This window comes from Anoplolepis gracilipes, chromosome 13 (assembly GCF_047496725.1).
Source record: "Anoplolepis gracilipes chromosome 13, ASM4749672v1, whole genome shotgun sequence".
Classification (NCBI taxonomy): domain Eukaryota; kingdom Metazoa; phylum Arthropoda; class Insecta; order Hymenoptera; family Formicidae; genus Anoplolepis; species Anoplolepis gracilipes.
The window spans coordinates 3,628,542-3,645,240 of NC_132982.1; the positions used below are offsets into that span (position 1 = coordinate 3,628,542).

General features: G+C 36.4%; 2 protein-coding genes across 2 annotated transcripts; one reads left to right on the top strand and one right to left on the bottom strand.

Annotated features, from left to right (window-relative positions):
• Positions 1 to 6,363: 6,363 nt before the first annotated feature.
• On the top strand, positions 6,364 to 12,811 carry LOC140672779 (doublesex- and mab-3-related transcription factor A2). Its single transcript, XM_072905179.1, has 3 exons — positions 6,364 to 6,573; positions 10,137 to 10,388; positions 10,594 to 12,811. Exons 1-3 carry the CDS (start codon positions 6,364 to 6,366, stop codon positions 11,284 to 11,286), a joined length of 1,155 nt encoding a protein of 384 aa, XP_072761280.1. The 3' UTR covers positions 11,287 to 12,811.
• An 82-nt stretch (positions 12,812 to 12,893) lies between these two features.
• On the bottom strand, positions 12,894 to 16,638 carry Hyx (cell division cycle 73 hyrax). Its single transcript, XM_072905174.1, has 4 exons — positions 16,479 to 16,638; positions 14,275 to 15,545; positions 13,673 to 13,814; positions 12,894 to 13,394 (listed from the first exon to the last, which is right to left on the bottom strand). Exons 1-4 carry the CDS (start codon positions 16,607 to 16,609, stop codon positions 13,358 to 13,360), a joined length of 1,581 nt encoding a protein of 526 aa, XP_072761275.1. The 5' UTR covers positions 16,610 to 16,638; the 3' UTR covers positions 12,894 to 13,357.
• Between the last annotated feature and the right edge of the window lie 61 nt (positions 16,639 to 16,699).

Here is a 16,699-nt window from a genome sequence, read left to right on the forward strand (position 1 = left end):
AAAATTTTCAAATTGAGATCGAATAATTTTTATTTCAGAAAAGAGACTTTGTGTGTGGTGTGGGTAATTTTCAAATGATAATATTTAATGTATCCATTTTACTAAAAGTTTATGATACCTCGAAACTTTAACTGTCAAATTATCAATGACCATTTCCTAGTCGCGGACGCGCTGTTCGATGCCTCGTTTTCTTTTACATATCTAAAACAAGGATTTATTCAACGAATTATATATGTAAAATCATCACGATGATTCATATCCCATCCGCGAGTAAGAAGAAAATGAATTGAGAGGTGGGAATTTATTCCGCGAAATTACGAATTCCTCTCCGCGAAGAATCGCAGATTGGCTTGAGGTATAATTCGAAGGTATTCGATCTCGCGGAAGTGGATTCCCGTCGCGATTCCGTTTTGATTCACCTAATTTTCATCTCGACACCTATCCCCAGCCTCTCTCGGCTTCTCATTCCAGAGAATCCCGGTTTGTATTTCCGGCGGAACGACAATTCAGCTTTAAGGGAACGAATCCCTTCCCTTCTGTCGATCGTGTAATTAACGAAACGACGAAGTATATCTCATATCTCGTTGATATATTACATATACTACGAAACGCGCTGAAACGAGATCGTTCGTATACGTTGTATACCACTTATACGTATAGTTGTGTATATTACATCGCTAACTACGATTATTGGGCGTGCTTATATAACTTTTCGCTTCGTCTAGGTAATTATCGCCGTTATCTCGTCGTACGATATTCCAGTAAGTTTCCGCGCGTATAAATAAATCGAATACGGTAATCGCCCGCTGCAATATGACTTCCGGTTTCGCATTCGCGCTCGCGTCAGTTTCTCATCTCGAATTCACTCTATTTATTATCGCGATTCGACGCGACGCGTTAGCGTTTACCGTATTCGTAAAAGGCGAATGTTATTGCCAAAGTTGTATAATTTTGCGGAAAGGGGTTTGTGCTCTATTATATTTACCCCTTCCCGGATTTCCTCGACGACAGAAAGGAACGGCAATCCCGACGCCAATCTCGGCGCCTTTTTTTACAAGGACACTGTTTATTAAACGATATAATATATGCCGTATAAAAAAAAAATACGTAGCGTGTAACGTGTTTAATAATGATCGTTAATAATCCGCCTGAGAGAGAACTCCTAAATGTAAATTGTATATAAGATTTTCTATATTCAGATATATATATATATATATCCCGATATGTAATACATACACAAATACACACACACACATACATATGTACGTACCTATTATTATTAGTAGAAGAATAATAGTCGGAAGAGAGTGAATTTTTGCGGGCATGTCTCTCGATTTCAACGCAGCAAAACGCAAGTCGGGGAAGGCACACATATTCGCCGCTAACTTTCTAAATCACTTGTTATCAGATTGGTCGATCGATTACGCGCCACACGTAGTATTATCCTGTAATGAATTAGGAGAGTACCACACAATTAGTAGAATAAAATAAATATATTAAATATACAAACACATCCACCCACACACATACGCATTGACACATCAATTACGTAAACATATATTGCGCGGACTTCGTCACAAAGGTCTACGTGCGTACCATCGTCTTTATACATATAGGAAAAGTGCGAAAAAGTGTCGTTTTCTAATGGCTATCGCTTAGCTGTTGAAAATGTCTATCTGTTAGCTGAGGGGAAAGAGGGAGGAAAAAAAAAGTAGGCTAATCGTTGTTTTGAAGATATACATTAGATAGATGATTAAGAAAACGCGACGGCTTCTCATCGATTCCAACACTTTTTCTTGCAATTTTCTCGTTATAAAAGTAGAGAGAAAGAAAAAATGGGCCGATGTAGATTTTTGCGACTAAGTAGGTAGATTACATATGTATGTATATGCAAGAGTATCTTCCTTCGATTTCTAGATTTTTCTCTAACATGGGATCGGTTTCTCTTTAAAGGAAAATGTCGAAACACCGCAAACGTATAGAATTTAGAAAACAAAATCAACAAAAGCAAGAAAATATAATGGACGTGGAAAAATCGGGCGGTTCATACTTTAAAGGAAAAAGCCAAGAGCAGTAAAATATTTCATTGAATAAATGTTCGAGCAGTTAACTTTTGACAATAGAATGTTGAAAATACAGCTCCGATCGAACTTTTACTTTAAAGACAAGTCGACCGACAAACTCTCGCCGAAGCATTCGCAGCGGAAATCGCCTGGGATACTCTCTGTGTATAGATATAATAGATTCAAATATCCAATATAGGGAATCTCGTCGAAAGCGAGACGGAGATATTACAAAATCGAGCTTCAAAGATGACAGAAAGGAAAGAAAGCGGGAAAGAAAAAAAAAAAAAAAAAAAAAGAAAGGAGCAAATTTACGAGGAGCGGGTGAATATATAAAATTAAAAACAAACACGCTATCCTCTTAATTTTTGGGGCCAATTGGTGTGACGAGGGGAAAGACACGCGTATATATTATCTGTACATTTGTTATTTGTATTAATTTTGCCATGAGTTTCTTACTCGAATCGCCGGATCGATCAGAGCGAAACTCTGTCAACTGTTAATTTGTAAATATTTACAATTAAAATTGAATCATTGATGGCGTACCTCTCTCCTAATCATTTATTTGACCACTTGCTGTAGAAACTTTCTTCCTTTACTTTTGCAAAAGGAGTGCCTCGCATTTTCTTACGTATAAAAAAAATTGTAATTTAGGAAAAAGTCAAGCTTCTTTTTCGCGCGAGAGGCGATCGAAGATTGAAGCACCGTGCCATATGTAACGTACATCGAGATTAGGAATTCTCTTATTGCGCGAGAGCGACGAAACGAAGGTGTGATCGAGATTACACAGATACACACACACACACACACACACACACATCCACGTGCATCAAATGACAAAACGAAATACACAACGCATCGTGCGATTGCAACAGTAGTCGAAGTATAAGAGTAAGGCTCTCGAGTGATATTATACGCTTCGTTGACGTAACGCAATGCGCGTGTCACAACGATATTGAATCTGATGATGCTGCGTTATCGGGGAGTTTTGCAGTATGCGGTACCTCGAATACGGTAAACGCCGAAAAAAATTGTCGCAATGACTTTTATATTCCGCATCGTTACGCATTATTATTATTAATTATAAGCGTTATGATGAAAAATTATTATCCTTGTAAATAATAATTATTGTCAATTATATCTGCATTAATTATTGATCTTTATTGTTCTTCTAATTATCACTCATTGAATCGTATCAATAAAAACTGTCTCGCAAAAAAAAAAAAAAAAAAAAAAAATCAAGTAAAAAGGTAAAAGCAAAAGTTCTCCAATTTTCACTTATATTAATGTACAAAATATTTGCTTCAATTAAAACACCTGTGTTTGCGTCGAAAAGAACCCTATGTCGTCTTATACTTGAATAAATATAATTTTTACATACAAGATTTACACGATATACTAGCGTTTAACGTATTCCAAATACGTTATTGCAAAAAGTCTTCATTATCGTTCAGCGTGATAATTAAATACTTCCACGTGAAATCCGGCCCGAAGCGTCGTTTGACAAGTGTGCATTGCGGATACGCACGCACTCTTCCTAAATTTACTTCGCACAAATAACGATGACAACGTTAGTGTAACTTACGACGGACCATATCAATGAATCATATCAGCAAACGATAAAAAAAAAAAAAAAAGAAAGAAAGGAAGGAGGATATCCTCGATTGTGCGAGCCCGAAGCGAGAGAGGCGGTGTGAATTTTCGACATGTGCTTTTAAATGCAATGAGCTCTCCTGTACAAAAGTATCGCCGAACGATTGCGAGCGATCGTTCCTGCTGTTAATTTACGTTAAATTCATCGAGGAAAATTCGTACTTAATGGTTGTATTTTGTATAAAATTTTTTTAGACGAAGCTTGTTCTTTTAAGTATAATCATCCTTATTTATAACGTATACGCAAAAGACTTTTGAAATTAAGAAATTTATATATATACATATATCTTTTTCCCATTAAAATTCTATAAAATTGCATCCACTCACTTGTAAAGAGAAGATATAAATCTCTCGGCAAATTGAAATTTATAAATTACAAGTACGAATTTTCCTTGACGTGCGTTTGCTTAGGCTTAAGCTTGCCGTAAGTGATGATTTGTTAAAGCAACTTCCCTCCTAATCTTCGTTAATCGCACTACGAAACGACATACAACGCTTTATTGCAAATTGCTTCCCGCGAACCCGATGTAAAACCGAGATGTGCGAATTAATAAGGGTAATAATAGACACGAAATATATATATATATATATATATATATATATATAAAGAAGACACAAATAGAGAGAAAAGTCGCGCGTGTGGAATGGATTTAAATGATTAAACAGGGATTAGGCGACAAAGCCTTTCAACTTGAAAAAATGCTGAGCTGAATGAGATTGAAATATCATTAATTTTACATATATATAATAATTATATTATTATATTTCTATATGTATAATTGGGAAAAAGATCTATTGCTCCCTCTTAATCCCTCTTCTTTCCGAGAATAAAATGTCAGAGGTTCACATAATCCAGATAGTTTTAATTAAAGATCGAAAAATTAGATTTATTCCAAATTCCAAGTTATTCCACTTTAGGACTATCTCCGTGACGGCTGTTAATTTCTTCGTATCGATTTTGCAATATTATTGAGATCAGAATTTCAAAGTTTGAAAGGCTTTTTTAGCTGCTGAGCTGGAAGAAGAGCCGTGACAGTCCGATGACGTGAGAAAAATCTCTCACACGCATTAAGGACACACGCGAGGAAGACGAAGCGAAGCGGAAAATCGCGTTGCCACTCTCTGTACACGCTAAATACACACGTTCCACACAATTATTACGAGAGTGCACGTATAAAGAATGGCGCAAAAGGATGTCTAATTATCTATTTAAATAAGCGACCAATAAACGCTGGAATAAATAGGCTTGTTATTGCGACGAATTTGCTCATTCATTATCAACCGACGAATCGTTTACCAGTTACGAACCTGTACTCGTGAGAATTAAACGATCTTGATTCTTGGCAAAATGCGCTTGTTTCTGTTCGGATTATCCTGCTCAGGGTTTCCATTTCTATCTCCTCTCTCGAGTCCCCTCCTTGCTCTTCATTTCTATAAAAAGATATAGATGAGTTAGAATGGGCAATAAATTATGCAATGAAACGAAATCGCTATCATCTTTAGTGAATTTTTAATGCCGTATTTTTAAATTCAATCCCTCTGACTTGGTCTCGTTCTTGAGGCTCTTTCTTGAGAGTGAGAATAAATGTATGCTGAAATTTAAAATAAATTACACTCGGACTAACACTTAACTTTTGTAAAATTGCATTTGCGTGGTATTTTGTTTTTTTTTTTTTTTCTATACATTCCATTAATCCCCCTGTTTAATTCGCGTGTTCTCCACATCTTCGGCGAGATGTAACACGGAAAAATAAGACAAAATCCCACTCACACACACACACACACACACACACACGTATACGCACGTGCACACTTGCGGGTTTATCCACGATTACGATACCCTACGATGCGAGATCTCTTGTCTCGCGGTAGGAGTGGCGACAAGGGTAAACACGACGGAACCAATCGCCGAGGAAGGGTGGTCCAGCCGGTGTTTGTCTTCTCGACTCTCCTCGACGCTCCTGGGGATGCTGCGGAATCGCGTGGAAGAGCCTAAACGTCCCGTACATCCGCGGCCAATCGAACCGAATCACCGCCAAGCCGGAAGAAACGAAATCCTGAAGTCGACTATTACATCGCTCCGGTCTCTTTTCGCACAGTTCCGAATTAACAATCGCGCGCGAAACCGCCATGTGTCAGAGTCCTGACCCTCTCCGTAATGTTCGTTTCATTTTCTCGTGCATTCTGTTAGCCTTTTTCAAGATAAAAGCTTGAATATTCAATCAACCGTAAAAGTTCCTTTATTTTAAAACTATCAAGTATTAACACTTAATTGCGTCCGGGGATCTTTTCTATAATTAATCATTTGCATATGTTAAAAGTTCATATATTATATATTCATATACCTACATTATACTTAATGTATAGACATTTACCTGCCAATTTTCAATTCGCAAAAAAAAATCTTCTACATGCATATCAATAATTTGAATTAAAAGTCGAAGCGACTACTATTCGTTGCTCGAATACTTTTCGGATATCAGTAAGAACGAGCGCGGATAGGAAATAAATGTAACAAATAATCGCGAGATATTCTATTTAAGCGACTCTACGACAGTCGTGTGTGAAAAAGAGCATACATGAACATTCACAAATAAAGTAGAAAAAAAACTGATTGAGATTAAGATTCGATTCGCGTGACACCACCATGCTTCGCGGCAGGAGCAAGAGCAGGCCGGAAAACAACGAGAACAACGAGGGAACAGACGGTAAACAGAGGAGACCGAAATGCGCCCGTTGCAGAAATCACGGTCTCATCTCGTGGTTGCGGGGCCACAAGCGGGAATGTCGTTACCGGGAGTGTCTGTGCCCCAAATGTTCGCTGATCGCCGAACGGCAGCGGGTGATGGCCGCCCAGGTAAGGGTCTTGGAATTATTAGCTTCCGGTCCTCGAGCAATCCTCTTCCTCTTCCCCTCTGTTTTAATCTAAAACATATAATTTTCTGTAATTTTTTTTTTTTCTATTTTAATTCGCTCCAACATATACTAGAAAATCGTGTCGTGGGTCGAAATGTCAAATATTATTCGCGAACGTCAAGTATGTCTCGCTTCATTCTCGCAGCCACTAATTTAGTACGCGCGAGAGTTATCTTTGCGCTTTGAGCAGCGTGCAAGGAAAATGTGAAAGAAAAATGTCAATTCGCTGCACGCGCAGTTGAGCGTAATTAACGTACTTCCGATATTTTATTTCGCACGATTCACCCTCGGTATTTAAAGAGACGACCGATCGGAGCTCGTTATCGTAGAGCCGTTGATGAGAATCTCGTGTACAGTTTCTTTTTGCAAAAGAAAAAAAAAAAAAAAAAAAAAAAGGAAGAGTTCAAACTGACGCTGCGATTAATTCATTTATTTCGAAAAAGAGGTAATATGAGAATATCATGAAACTAAACTGCGTAACGGATGGAGAAAAAAAAGCAAGCTGCGAGTCCTCTGTTTTTAATTCTATAAATTGCAATTTGTAACAATACACAACCTAGCGATATTTATTATGCGTTATTACAAGAGGATAAAAATTCATTTTTATTTTCTTCCAACAATTTTCTCTCCTTCTTTCACTCTTTTCTACACAACAATTGATTTACATTTGATATCATCGAATAAATTAATATTTGCAATAAACTCAAAGCATTTAAGAGCAACTCTTCAAATCACATTTCCAGATCTCTGTTATAGAGAACAATCGCAAATGAATAATGAACAAAGTCATCAATTTCTCGAATTTGACAATATGGTCGATATGCATAATGCATCTCGCCCGGTCCTCATTCTCGTGAGGAGGGCGGAAACGGCGGCAAGAGGGCGATGGGGAGCGGCAAAGGGGGGGGGGGGGGAGACGGCGAGATAAATTAAATCCATTAACGCTCGGTATAGCATTTCATTTCTGTTTGCATAGGCATTATGACACTCGATACTTTGTTTGCGGCGAGACTCTCGATGCGGTAAACGTTCGCGCTACCCCTGGTATCTTGAAACGAAAATAGTCGACGCAGAGCGCGAGAAACTCGCGGTGGTTGCGGTCAAAAACAAAATATACGCTCGTGATCATCGTTCTAACGATAATTGCCGGCAAACCGCGCGCGGTTTTGCCGCGCGAAAGTTTCACGCGAACGTCCGTAATTCGCGATGATTAACGCGACCGTAATATTACTCGGAGAATATTATCGGAATTATATCCGGGGATACGACTTACTGAATTCTACGTGAACAAACACGCTTATAGAATTTACGTTTCTTGCGATCTAAAAGTCTCGTCGAAAATTCAGGGTAAATTCTTTCATAAAAAATAATAAGCGTTATATATGGAAGCTATTAATATAATACACACACACACGCACAATTAAGTGATAATATTTTATATATTAATAATTTATTATATTATATATCAATATATAATATAATATAAATTATATATAAATATTATACATTATTAAATTAAATTCTACGAAATTCATTGAATCATATTCTGAAAATAAGACTTTGTAGCAAATGCTCTATATTGTAGCTAGTCGAAAGAACATGTGGCGATGTGTACTGACTGGCCGAATGAAATCGGATAGTTATACCTTTCAATGATCGAGCGAGATTGGAGAAAATGGAACGAAGAAGCGGTAGTAGATTCTCTCGGCATCAGCGACGTGAAAGATTATTGCGGGTGGTCCAGCTTGGAATAACAGTGCGGTAAATGCGCCCCGTACATAAGCGACGGGTCCATTTATAAGTCGAGCGCAGTCATGATCCATCACGATTCAATCGCTGTATACTTGCTATCTATAAGGATTTTTATATGTATGACATATGTGTTTCTCCATATTAATTATAGCATAGAATCGCAAATCAATATCACATATCATATTTTTATTCCTTCCAATCTCTTCGTTATTTTACTCCTCTGTAATTAATTTCTAATCAGTCTGAAACCAAGTACGTACTAGAATCTTGTTATAGCGCGAGGTTTAAAAATTTCTTCGTTATTTAAATACATCTCGATTATAATTTATATTATATATTTGAAAAGTATCATATATATATATTGTTTATTAATAAAATATTTTCTAGTATTAGTTTTTCTTTTTACAGATTTTTACATCTTCTACTTTAAAAGAATATAATCATAGACCAAAATCAGAGCCAAAACAACAGGTGTAAGGGGGAGCGGGTATATATTCGATATCACCTTAGCGGTATATTTCCTTCGCACTTTCAGATGATTTTAGACACATTTAATTTATTCCATCCAAGATTTAAATTTACGTTTTTTGAATTTGCTATTAACAACGAATTAAATTTTTTAGATGTCACGGTTATTTTAAAGACTGGATGTTTCGAGTTTGATTGACACAAATCAACCTCTTCAGGGAGATTTTTAAATTTTTTATCACATTTTTTATTTCTTTCTCACCGAAAAAGTTCTTAAATTATTGTTTGTTCTTTGTTCATTAGTTAAAATTAAATATTCTTTAACTTTAATTTGTTTGTGCTTGAGTATTTGGTAACCATAATATTTAAATTCAATTTTAATATTATTTGTGTAGAATTTATATCCACCATGTGTGTTGAATTTCTCTTATCAATTAATTTTTCTAATATTTTCTGCATTTAAGCGTTTAAATCATTGTCAGCAATCTAAATGTATAGGTTTCGTACGGTTTTGACCATCTGTCATGATTTAAGAGTAATGCATACTGGCCAATACTTTTTTTGCGATGATTTTACTGCGGAGAGTAATCATTACATTTTATTGTTTGCTGTTGTACTACAAGATTGCGTTCACAACTTACAACTGCTATGCTCAAATATTTATCGAAATTTTATGCTTGATAATTAATTTTTATGCGATACTCTTTGTTTAAAAATATACGTCTGTCTTTTTTGCGTGATTTTAAATAAAGTCGCTTTACTTATTTACATCTTTAATTTTATTTGTTTATTTTTATCGTTTGACTATTATTACATTTTTTATTTTATATTTTTCGACTTTTATTTACTTTGATTCGTGACCGATATGATATTGACATTATTAGCAATGTTTTAATTATTTTCTCTGCACCGAAGAGGATTCTAAAAAGAAAGATCGAAATGTCTGGTATTAATTGGATTTGTTTTTAATTTTAATTTTAAATATATACTCGCTCACCCTTATTTTAGCTCTGATTTTAGCCTTTTCATTATATATTCTTTTAGATTGTTATCCCGAAAGCCTACGCGATTGTTTTTAATTTTCTACTTTTAATAAGTTTAATTAATTTAATAAAGTTAATAAATTTATTTGCCAGATCTGTGAGATAATGTAATTTTCTATTGACTCTTATTTGCTATTTATTTTTTAACGTCTATTGTCAAAGTCATTACCACGTGTATTTAGTTTTATTTTATTATTTAAATTGCTTCCATTCGAGATAAATTAAAACAATTATTTTCCAGGTTGCCTTAAAGAGACAGCAGGCTGCTGAGGACGCGATCGCTCTTAAAATGGCAAAGGTAGCTACTGGACAGAAGCTCGATCGGCTTCCGCCGGGAAAGATCTTCGGAATGTCCGTGACAGAGCCAAAATCGACGGTGGATCAAAGTGACGATGCAATTCTCGCTTCAAAGAAGCTCGATAAAATTTCCGAAGATACGAAAGATCTTCCATGTGTGTCGACCAACGATACTTCTCGTCTTGAAAATTATTCTGTGCGTATAAAACAAAGAATATTAGAAAAAAATATTAAAGAATATTAAAAAATAATTTTAAGAATATTAAAAATAATTTTTAAAAATATTTAAAAAAAAGAAACAAGATAAGGATATTCAAGTCGCGTATAATTTAGTTAATTAAACGTCGTTATACATACAAACAAGATTCTCTATAATTATATCCCTCGTAATTCATTCTCAGGACGACTTGGAAAACTGTTCGAAATCCAAAAGCCTTCTCTTCGATACCAGCAAGCTGGAGAGCTCCAAGCAATCCATCCCGGTGTCCCAGACCTCCGTGGAGACTCTCGCTCGTCTCTTCCCGAACACCAAGCTGTCAGTCTTGCAACTAGTGCTACAACGTTGCGGCCAGGATCTGCTGAAGGCGATCGAGTACTTTGCTAGCGACAACCTGGGTATCGTCGAGCCAGCGATATCGACCGGTATCGGTCACGCGTCCTCGGCCTTTCGGCCTCCGCAGACGACGATCAGCGTCGATAGCAACGGTGCCGGGGAGCAACAACAACCGATTCCCGGCACGATGCTGGCACCGATCTATACCAGCCTGTCCAGAAACGTCTACGGGGACGCGGGTTACTGCCTATTGAACATCCTGCCGACCGCGGAGCAGTTTGCCAAGGGTACCGATCTGCCGATCGCGAAAACCGCGACCGAGCCTCAGGAGGCGGTCGCATTAAATTTTCGCTATAACAATTATTTTACTCCCGGCGTGCAACAGCAATTAAGAGACGCGCACTTGTGCGCACAAGTGGCGGCAGATCGACTATCAGCTGCTAGATCAGCTGGCCTTCTGCATCATCTGCCGCCCGCAGTACTACCGGGCATCCCTTGTGTACAGCCGAATTGCGCGCAGTGTAATTACAAATTTGCATAAACATCTTTTTCTGAATGAGAAGACAGTTAATAGATTTAGACGAGAAAACTCTATACAGAGAGATATTTATCTAGGATAATCGTTAGAACAAAAAGTCTCTTGATGTTAATTTCGTTAAAGTAAATTTGTCATAAAGCTACAAAAAATATGACGAATTAAAATCATTATTTTTTATTTAGAACGTTTGTTCTTTCTTATTGAAAAATAAGAATAGTCATTAGAAAATTATTAAAAAGCGCGAGAGTGAAGATATACACATTGGTGCATATAATTTCGTTATATATTCGTATCGATTAATTTTTAATCTAATGTATAAAAAAAAACGCGACATTATCCAATTTTCTACAGGAGAAAGAGAACATAACGCGATAATTGAAAAGAAACGCGCACAGCGATCGCCGACTTTCGAACAATAGGGGCGGAATACCGCAGCGAAGATACCGTTGGGGGTAAATTCGTCGTATTTGTCGAAGCAATAGGGCGACGGTAATCTAGTTAGAAATATTCGATCTCCACCATCGCATATAAACAACACCGGTCGGTCAATCGTACCGTAGTCGAAGCCACGCCGCGAGCGATTTACTTTGGCTTTGGTTTTAGAAGCAAAGAGAAAATACGATGTACGTATCCTCAACCCCTACTCTTGTTCTGTGAATCCTCTCCCTCGGGGAGATCTCTCCCTGGTATCGTGTTTCGAATTACAAAGCACGCGCGAAGAAATTTAATATCACTATCGAGCGTCGAAATGTAATCCTCCTGCTCGCTTGAAGAATCGGTCAAGACAACTTTTCGTCATCATTTTTCATCACTTTACAATTTTCTTACGCTTGTACTTCAATTCGATCTTTTTAGGACAAAACGAAAAATTGTGAATGGCTGCATTTAACGCTGAACACACAGTATGAATGGATTTGACACTTTGAATGCGAGTTAATTACAGTTCATTTACATTCAACGTAGCAGTTGTTAAAATTAAAATTCTTCGATTGAATCAAAATACAGGTGTGAAGAATTCGTTCGTGCAAAGAATTTTAATTTTTTCATTGACACTATACATGAATAATTTTTGCGTAGATGTTCCACATAAAATTTATCTATATATATATATATTTTGCACACCTTACATCATTCATTTATTACATGCCCGAGTAATAAATTTGCCCTCAAAAGAATAATTTTTTAGTCTTAAAAGTAATTGGATGCAATTTTGTTAAAATATAAAATTTTAAAATAAAAATTTTATTTATATAAATAATAATAATAATAATAATAATAATAATAATGTAGGAAATGAAAATTATATATTTTTTTAGCGTTTTAGACAGTTTTTTTAAAACAACATAAATGATATATATTTTTCAGATAAATTTGATTATACAATTAATCATTTCAAAAAGTCAACTCCCATTTCTACGCGATATATCGGACTAATTGATTAAATTTCTATTTCGTATTTTGCGTGGGCGGTAAGTTAAAAAAGTTAAAAATTATTCATGTATTTTTTTCCAATATCGATGTAATAGTTCCCGCGGACGTAGATGGATAGATAGGTAGATTCTCCAGGACCACATATCACCAATCTTTATATTCTCAACCAAGAATAGAAATTCCTTGCTCGATATTTTATTAATTATCAATAACAGGCACATCAGTTCGCGCTAATTATAATCGATATATTCAATGAAAAATCTATACGTCAAAAATCTATATCGTCACGGTAGAATATGCGTTGAATCAGAATCAAAATGTTAAATCTCGGCGAGTAAGCTGATTACAAACGATAAACAGATTCGTTATTAGATTACAGTCTAAAATTTATTACACTTAAAAAATGGTCTTTTTCGTTTGTTAACAATTGTCAAATTGTCAAATAACGTAGTTATTAATAATTACGTTACAGAGATTCATCGATTAAACTCGATTTGATTTCGCATTGTGATACGCATTTATATTTATATAGATATACATATACATATATATGTTACATTTCTTTCGAACCATATTTACAACTCTTTATGAAAATATCTAAAAAATATTGAGAACACACATACGTGTCTGAATGTATTAGAATTCAGAAACGAAGATGTGGCTTGTTCTTGATCATATGCCTGTAAAGATAAAATTTATTTTGAATTCGGAATATAACAATATAAATGTATAATTATTCACACATGTTAAAAACGTTTTATATAAAACCATAAAGGAATTTAAAATATAAATTATACATTAAATTAATAAGTTAATAATAAATAGAAAATTAATATCAGCTTAATTGAAAGAATTTTAGAGATAAAATTACATAGCAGATATTCGCGCGCGCGCGCGCGCGCGCACACGCGTATGTATGTGTATACACGATAAAAAATTAAATTTATAAGGTACTCACTTATCGAGATGTTCCCAGAATATCATTAACGCCGCTCTATCCAAGTGCCTCTTTGTCCGACTCAATTCGATCACCGTGACCGCCCAACGTGCTACGTTTGCATCCAGTCTCATCTCATCATATTTCAAGTGAAATGCACATACTACAAAAAGAGAGATAACATTGTGCTTGCCTTCAAAATACGATATTGCTATTGTTCAAAAGTTTCTAAAAAGTATCTTATAATTTTCGATAAAATTATATTTTTCTTACACAGATAATTATTTTATTGAAAATATCGATATTTATTTATCAACACACTTTAAGCAAAGATATTAAAAAGAAAAAATTACACATATATATTTAGAATGTCAGTAAGTAAAGTTGATCAAACTTTCTTTTCGCCATCATAGGATGTTCTAAACTTTTGAGAGTAACAAAATATTGATACAGAGCAAAATACTGATATATGTATATATATATATATTTTTCTTCTTCTAGAAAAAAAAAAAAAAAAAGACTTCAAGCTTACAAATGTATTTAATGTATCCCTCGCAATGTAATAAAACGCTTAATTCAGCTAGTTTGTTATTTATAATTGTATAAAAATTTAGCATACGTACTTTTCGAAAAGATCTCCACCGGGTTGCCATCGAATGGCCAACCTTTGAATTGCCACGCCGGTCCCATGACGAATACGGCGACGACTCTTTCCCAGTCGGCATTAGTGAGTTTCTGCGGATTGTCAACTACCCGATATGGCACGGTTAAACCACCTTCCTTACGCCGTTGAAGAAGCACTTCATTCTCGCGTTTACAACCCTGCGCCCGTTTATCCTCATTACTGACGTACTTTAAATCCTGCAAAATGTCCTTGGTATTATACATAGTGATGAGAGACGTATTAGCGCTGGGAATGATGATGATGGGCGTTCGGCTTGGTCGTTTGTTCTGCGCGGCCTGCTGAGGCGTTAGTTTAGCGGCGGAGGTCGGCAATAAACCAGAAGTCGGCGTGTTGGACGGATTGGTCGGTGGTTTTCTCACAGCAGGATTTGTTCCCTCGGTCACGGATTTTAGCGTCATACCGTGATACGTACCCATGGTGTCGATTTTGAAACCTTCCGTTTCCTCCTTCTGTCTAATAAAACGCTCCTGATCGTAACGATTGTACACAGCCGGCTGCGGCAGGGGTCGCATGGGCGTAGAACGTGGCGTCACCATCGGCGTGGGTACGGTCGGACCTTTCTGCCGACCCTCCTCGCGCGCCTTGATGCTCTGTAAGATCGCGAAGATGTTCTTCGCAAAGATCTTGCCGCTGCTCTGTAGGATCGTGGCGCGGGTACGCCATTGTCGCTCGCGCGACACAATGTCCTTAGTGTCGTCCACATCCATGTCAAGGATCACCCGCAGATCCGAACCCATGCCGATGTCGTCGTTCTCCTTGATGGTGGTACGCTTCTTCGCCAAGCGTTTCGCCTTGATCGCAGCAATCTTCTCTACCGACATCGCTTCGGAGAGCGATTTGATGTTGTCGACAGTAACAGACGCTTCTTTAGGAGCATCTAGACGTGCAGCCAGCTGTTCCTTCACCTTCTGCACATGGGTCTCCTCGAAACGGGGTTTCTTCGACGAACCGCTTTCCAGGCCATCCTCGGCGGCGCGTTTCACCTGCGTTGGAATCTCTAACGGTGCTGATTTATCTATGGCGGCTGATGTGGCGGTCTCGCCATTGAGATAGGCCAGCAAGTCTTTTCTGTCAGGTCGACGCACCACCGGGATATTTTCCGCGGCCGCTTGTCGCACGTATACTGGATGTGTGAGCTGAACATGTTTGAGCAGAAACAAAAGACACTCGAGGGTATAGTATTCCTTAGGTGTGCCTTCTTTTCCAGATCTAAAAGCAGAAAGACATATTAGTTGAATAAGAAACAGAAAAAATTTATTGTCTATTGAAATAAAATTGTGCAAAATATACAAAATACATTTCCATTATTAAATGTATCTCTCCATATTCCTCCAGTAAAATATATAACCTACATATATAGGTATTCTGGTATAAATTATTTTTTATACATATATCAATAATTTTCAATCATATACAAATATCAGAATTGTTGAGATATATTAACTTAATAATAATTTAGTTTTGGTTATAAATTAAAGAGAAGTAGAACAGATATGTAAAGAAATAGAAATTTTGTATTTTAATTTCAGAATAAATAGACTCGCAACAAAGATTTGCAATAACTCAGATAAAACCCACACTCAAATTAAATATACTTCAAGATAAGAATTAATTAATCTATATAAAATCCAAAAAACCTCAGACTCACCAATATGAATATAAAATAAAGCTTAATATTGGAGGCAGGGTAGCAGATGTTAGAGCAAACAGTAATAAATCTAATTCCAATAATTTTAAAATTATAATACTAATAAAAATTGTAATTTCAAAATCTCGTAGAGTCATTAAAAAAGCATTAAGGATAAATTGTAAATTCAATGCATTATACTGCCACTTAATACGAATCGTCCTTCGAAATACCACATTGTCGAAGGCTAGGATAAGATTATCATTCGGAATTACCAAATTTTGTCAAATTTTAAAAGGAAAATGCACTAAAATACACATTCTAACATAATTTCCGATTTTCGCCCACACTTTGCAACAATCGAATTTTATTTGTTTATTTATTATTTCGGAAACTTTCGTATACAGATTCGCTCTTTCTCTTTCCAGCCAACTTGCAACCCGTCCTCGCTTCAAAGATGGTAGTCGAGTACAGATTGCGATCACACGAGAAACCGTTGATCGAAAAACACTCACCCGTAGGTTAGATAATTGGTCTTGACGTTCTTCGGCCAGGAGAACTCACCGAATATGATTTGATTCTCGCGTTCGATTATCTCTTTTTTATTAACATTGTATTGCCGCAGCAAACTCAACGGATCCGCCATGATTGCGAACTGACGACTGATGGTTTCCGGCAGCGTTCCAGAGATTCCGAGAGGGCGCTTATCGCATTATGGCGCGAAAAATTCTCGTAT

Excerpts from the sequence above, each read along its gene's own strand:
- LOC140672779 (XM_072905179.1), top strand. The coding sequence starts at position 6,364 with ATGCTTCGCGGCAGGAGCAAGAGCAGGCCGGAAAACAACGAGAACAAC. Across the intron at positions 6,574-10,136 it reads AGCGGGTGATGGCCGCCCAG|GTTGCCTTAAAGAGACAGCA; the intron begins GTAAGGGTCTTG and ends ATTATTTTCCAG. Across the intron at positions 10,389-10,593 it reads CTCGTCTTGAAAATTATTCT|GACGACTTGGAAAACTGTTC; the intron begins GTGCGTATAAAA and ends ATTCATTCTCAG.
- Hyx (XM_072905174.1), bottom strand. The coding sequence starts at position 16,609 with ATGGCGGATCCGTTGAGTTTGCTGCGGCAATACAATGTTAATAAAAAA. Across the intron at positions 15,546-16,478 it reads ACCAATTATCTAACCTACGG|ATCTGGAAAAGAAGGCACAC; the intron begins GTGAGTGTTTTT and ends TTCTGCTTTTAG. Across the intron at positions 13,395-13,672 it reads TTCTGGGAACATCTCGATAA|GCATATGATCAAGAACAAGC; the intron begins GTGAGTACCTTA and ends TTATCTTTACAG.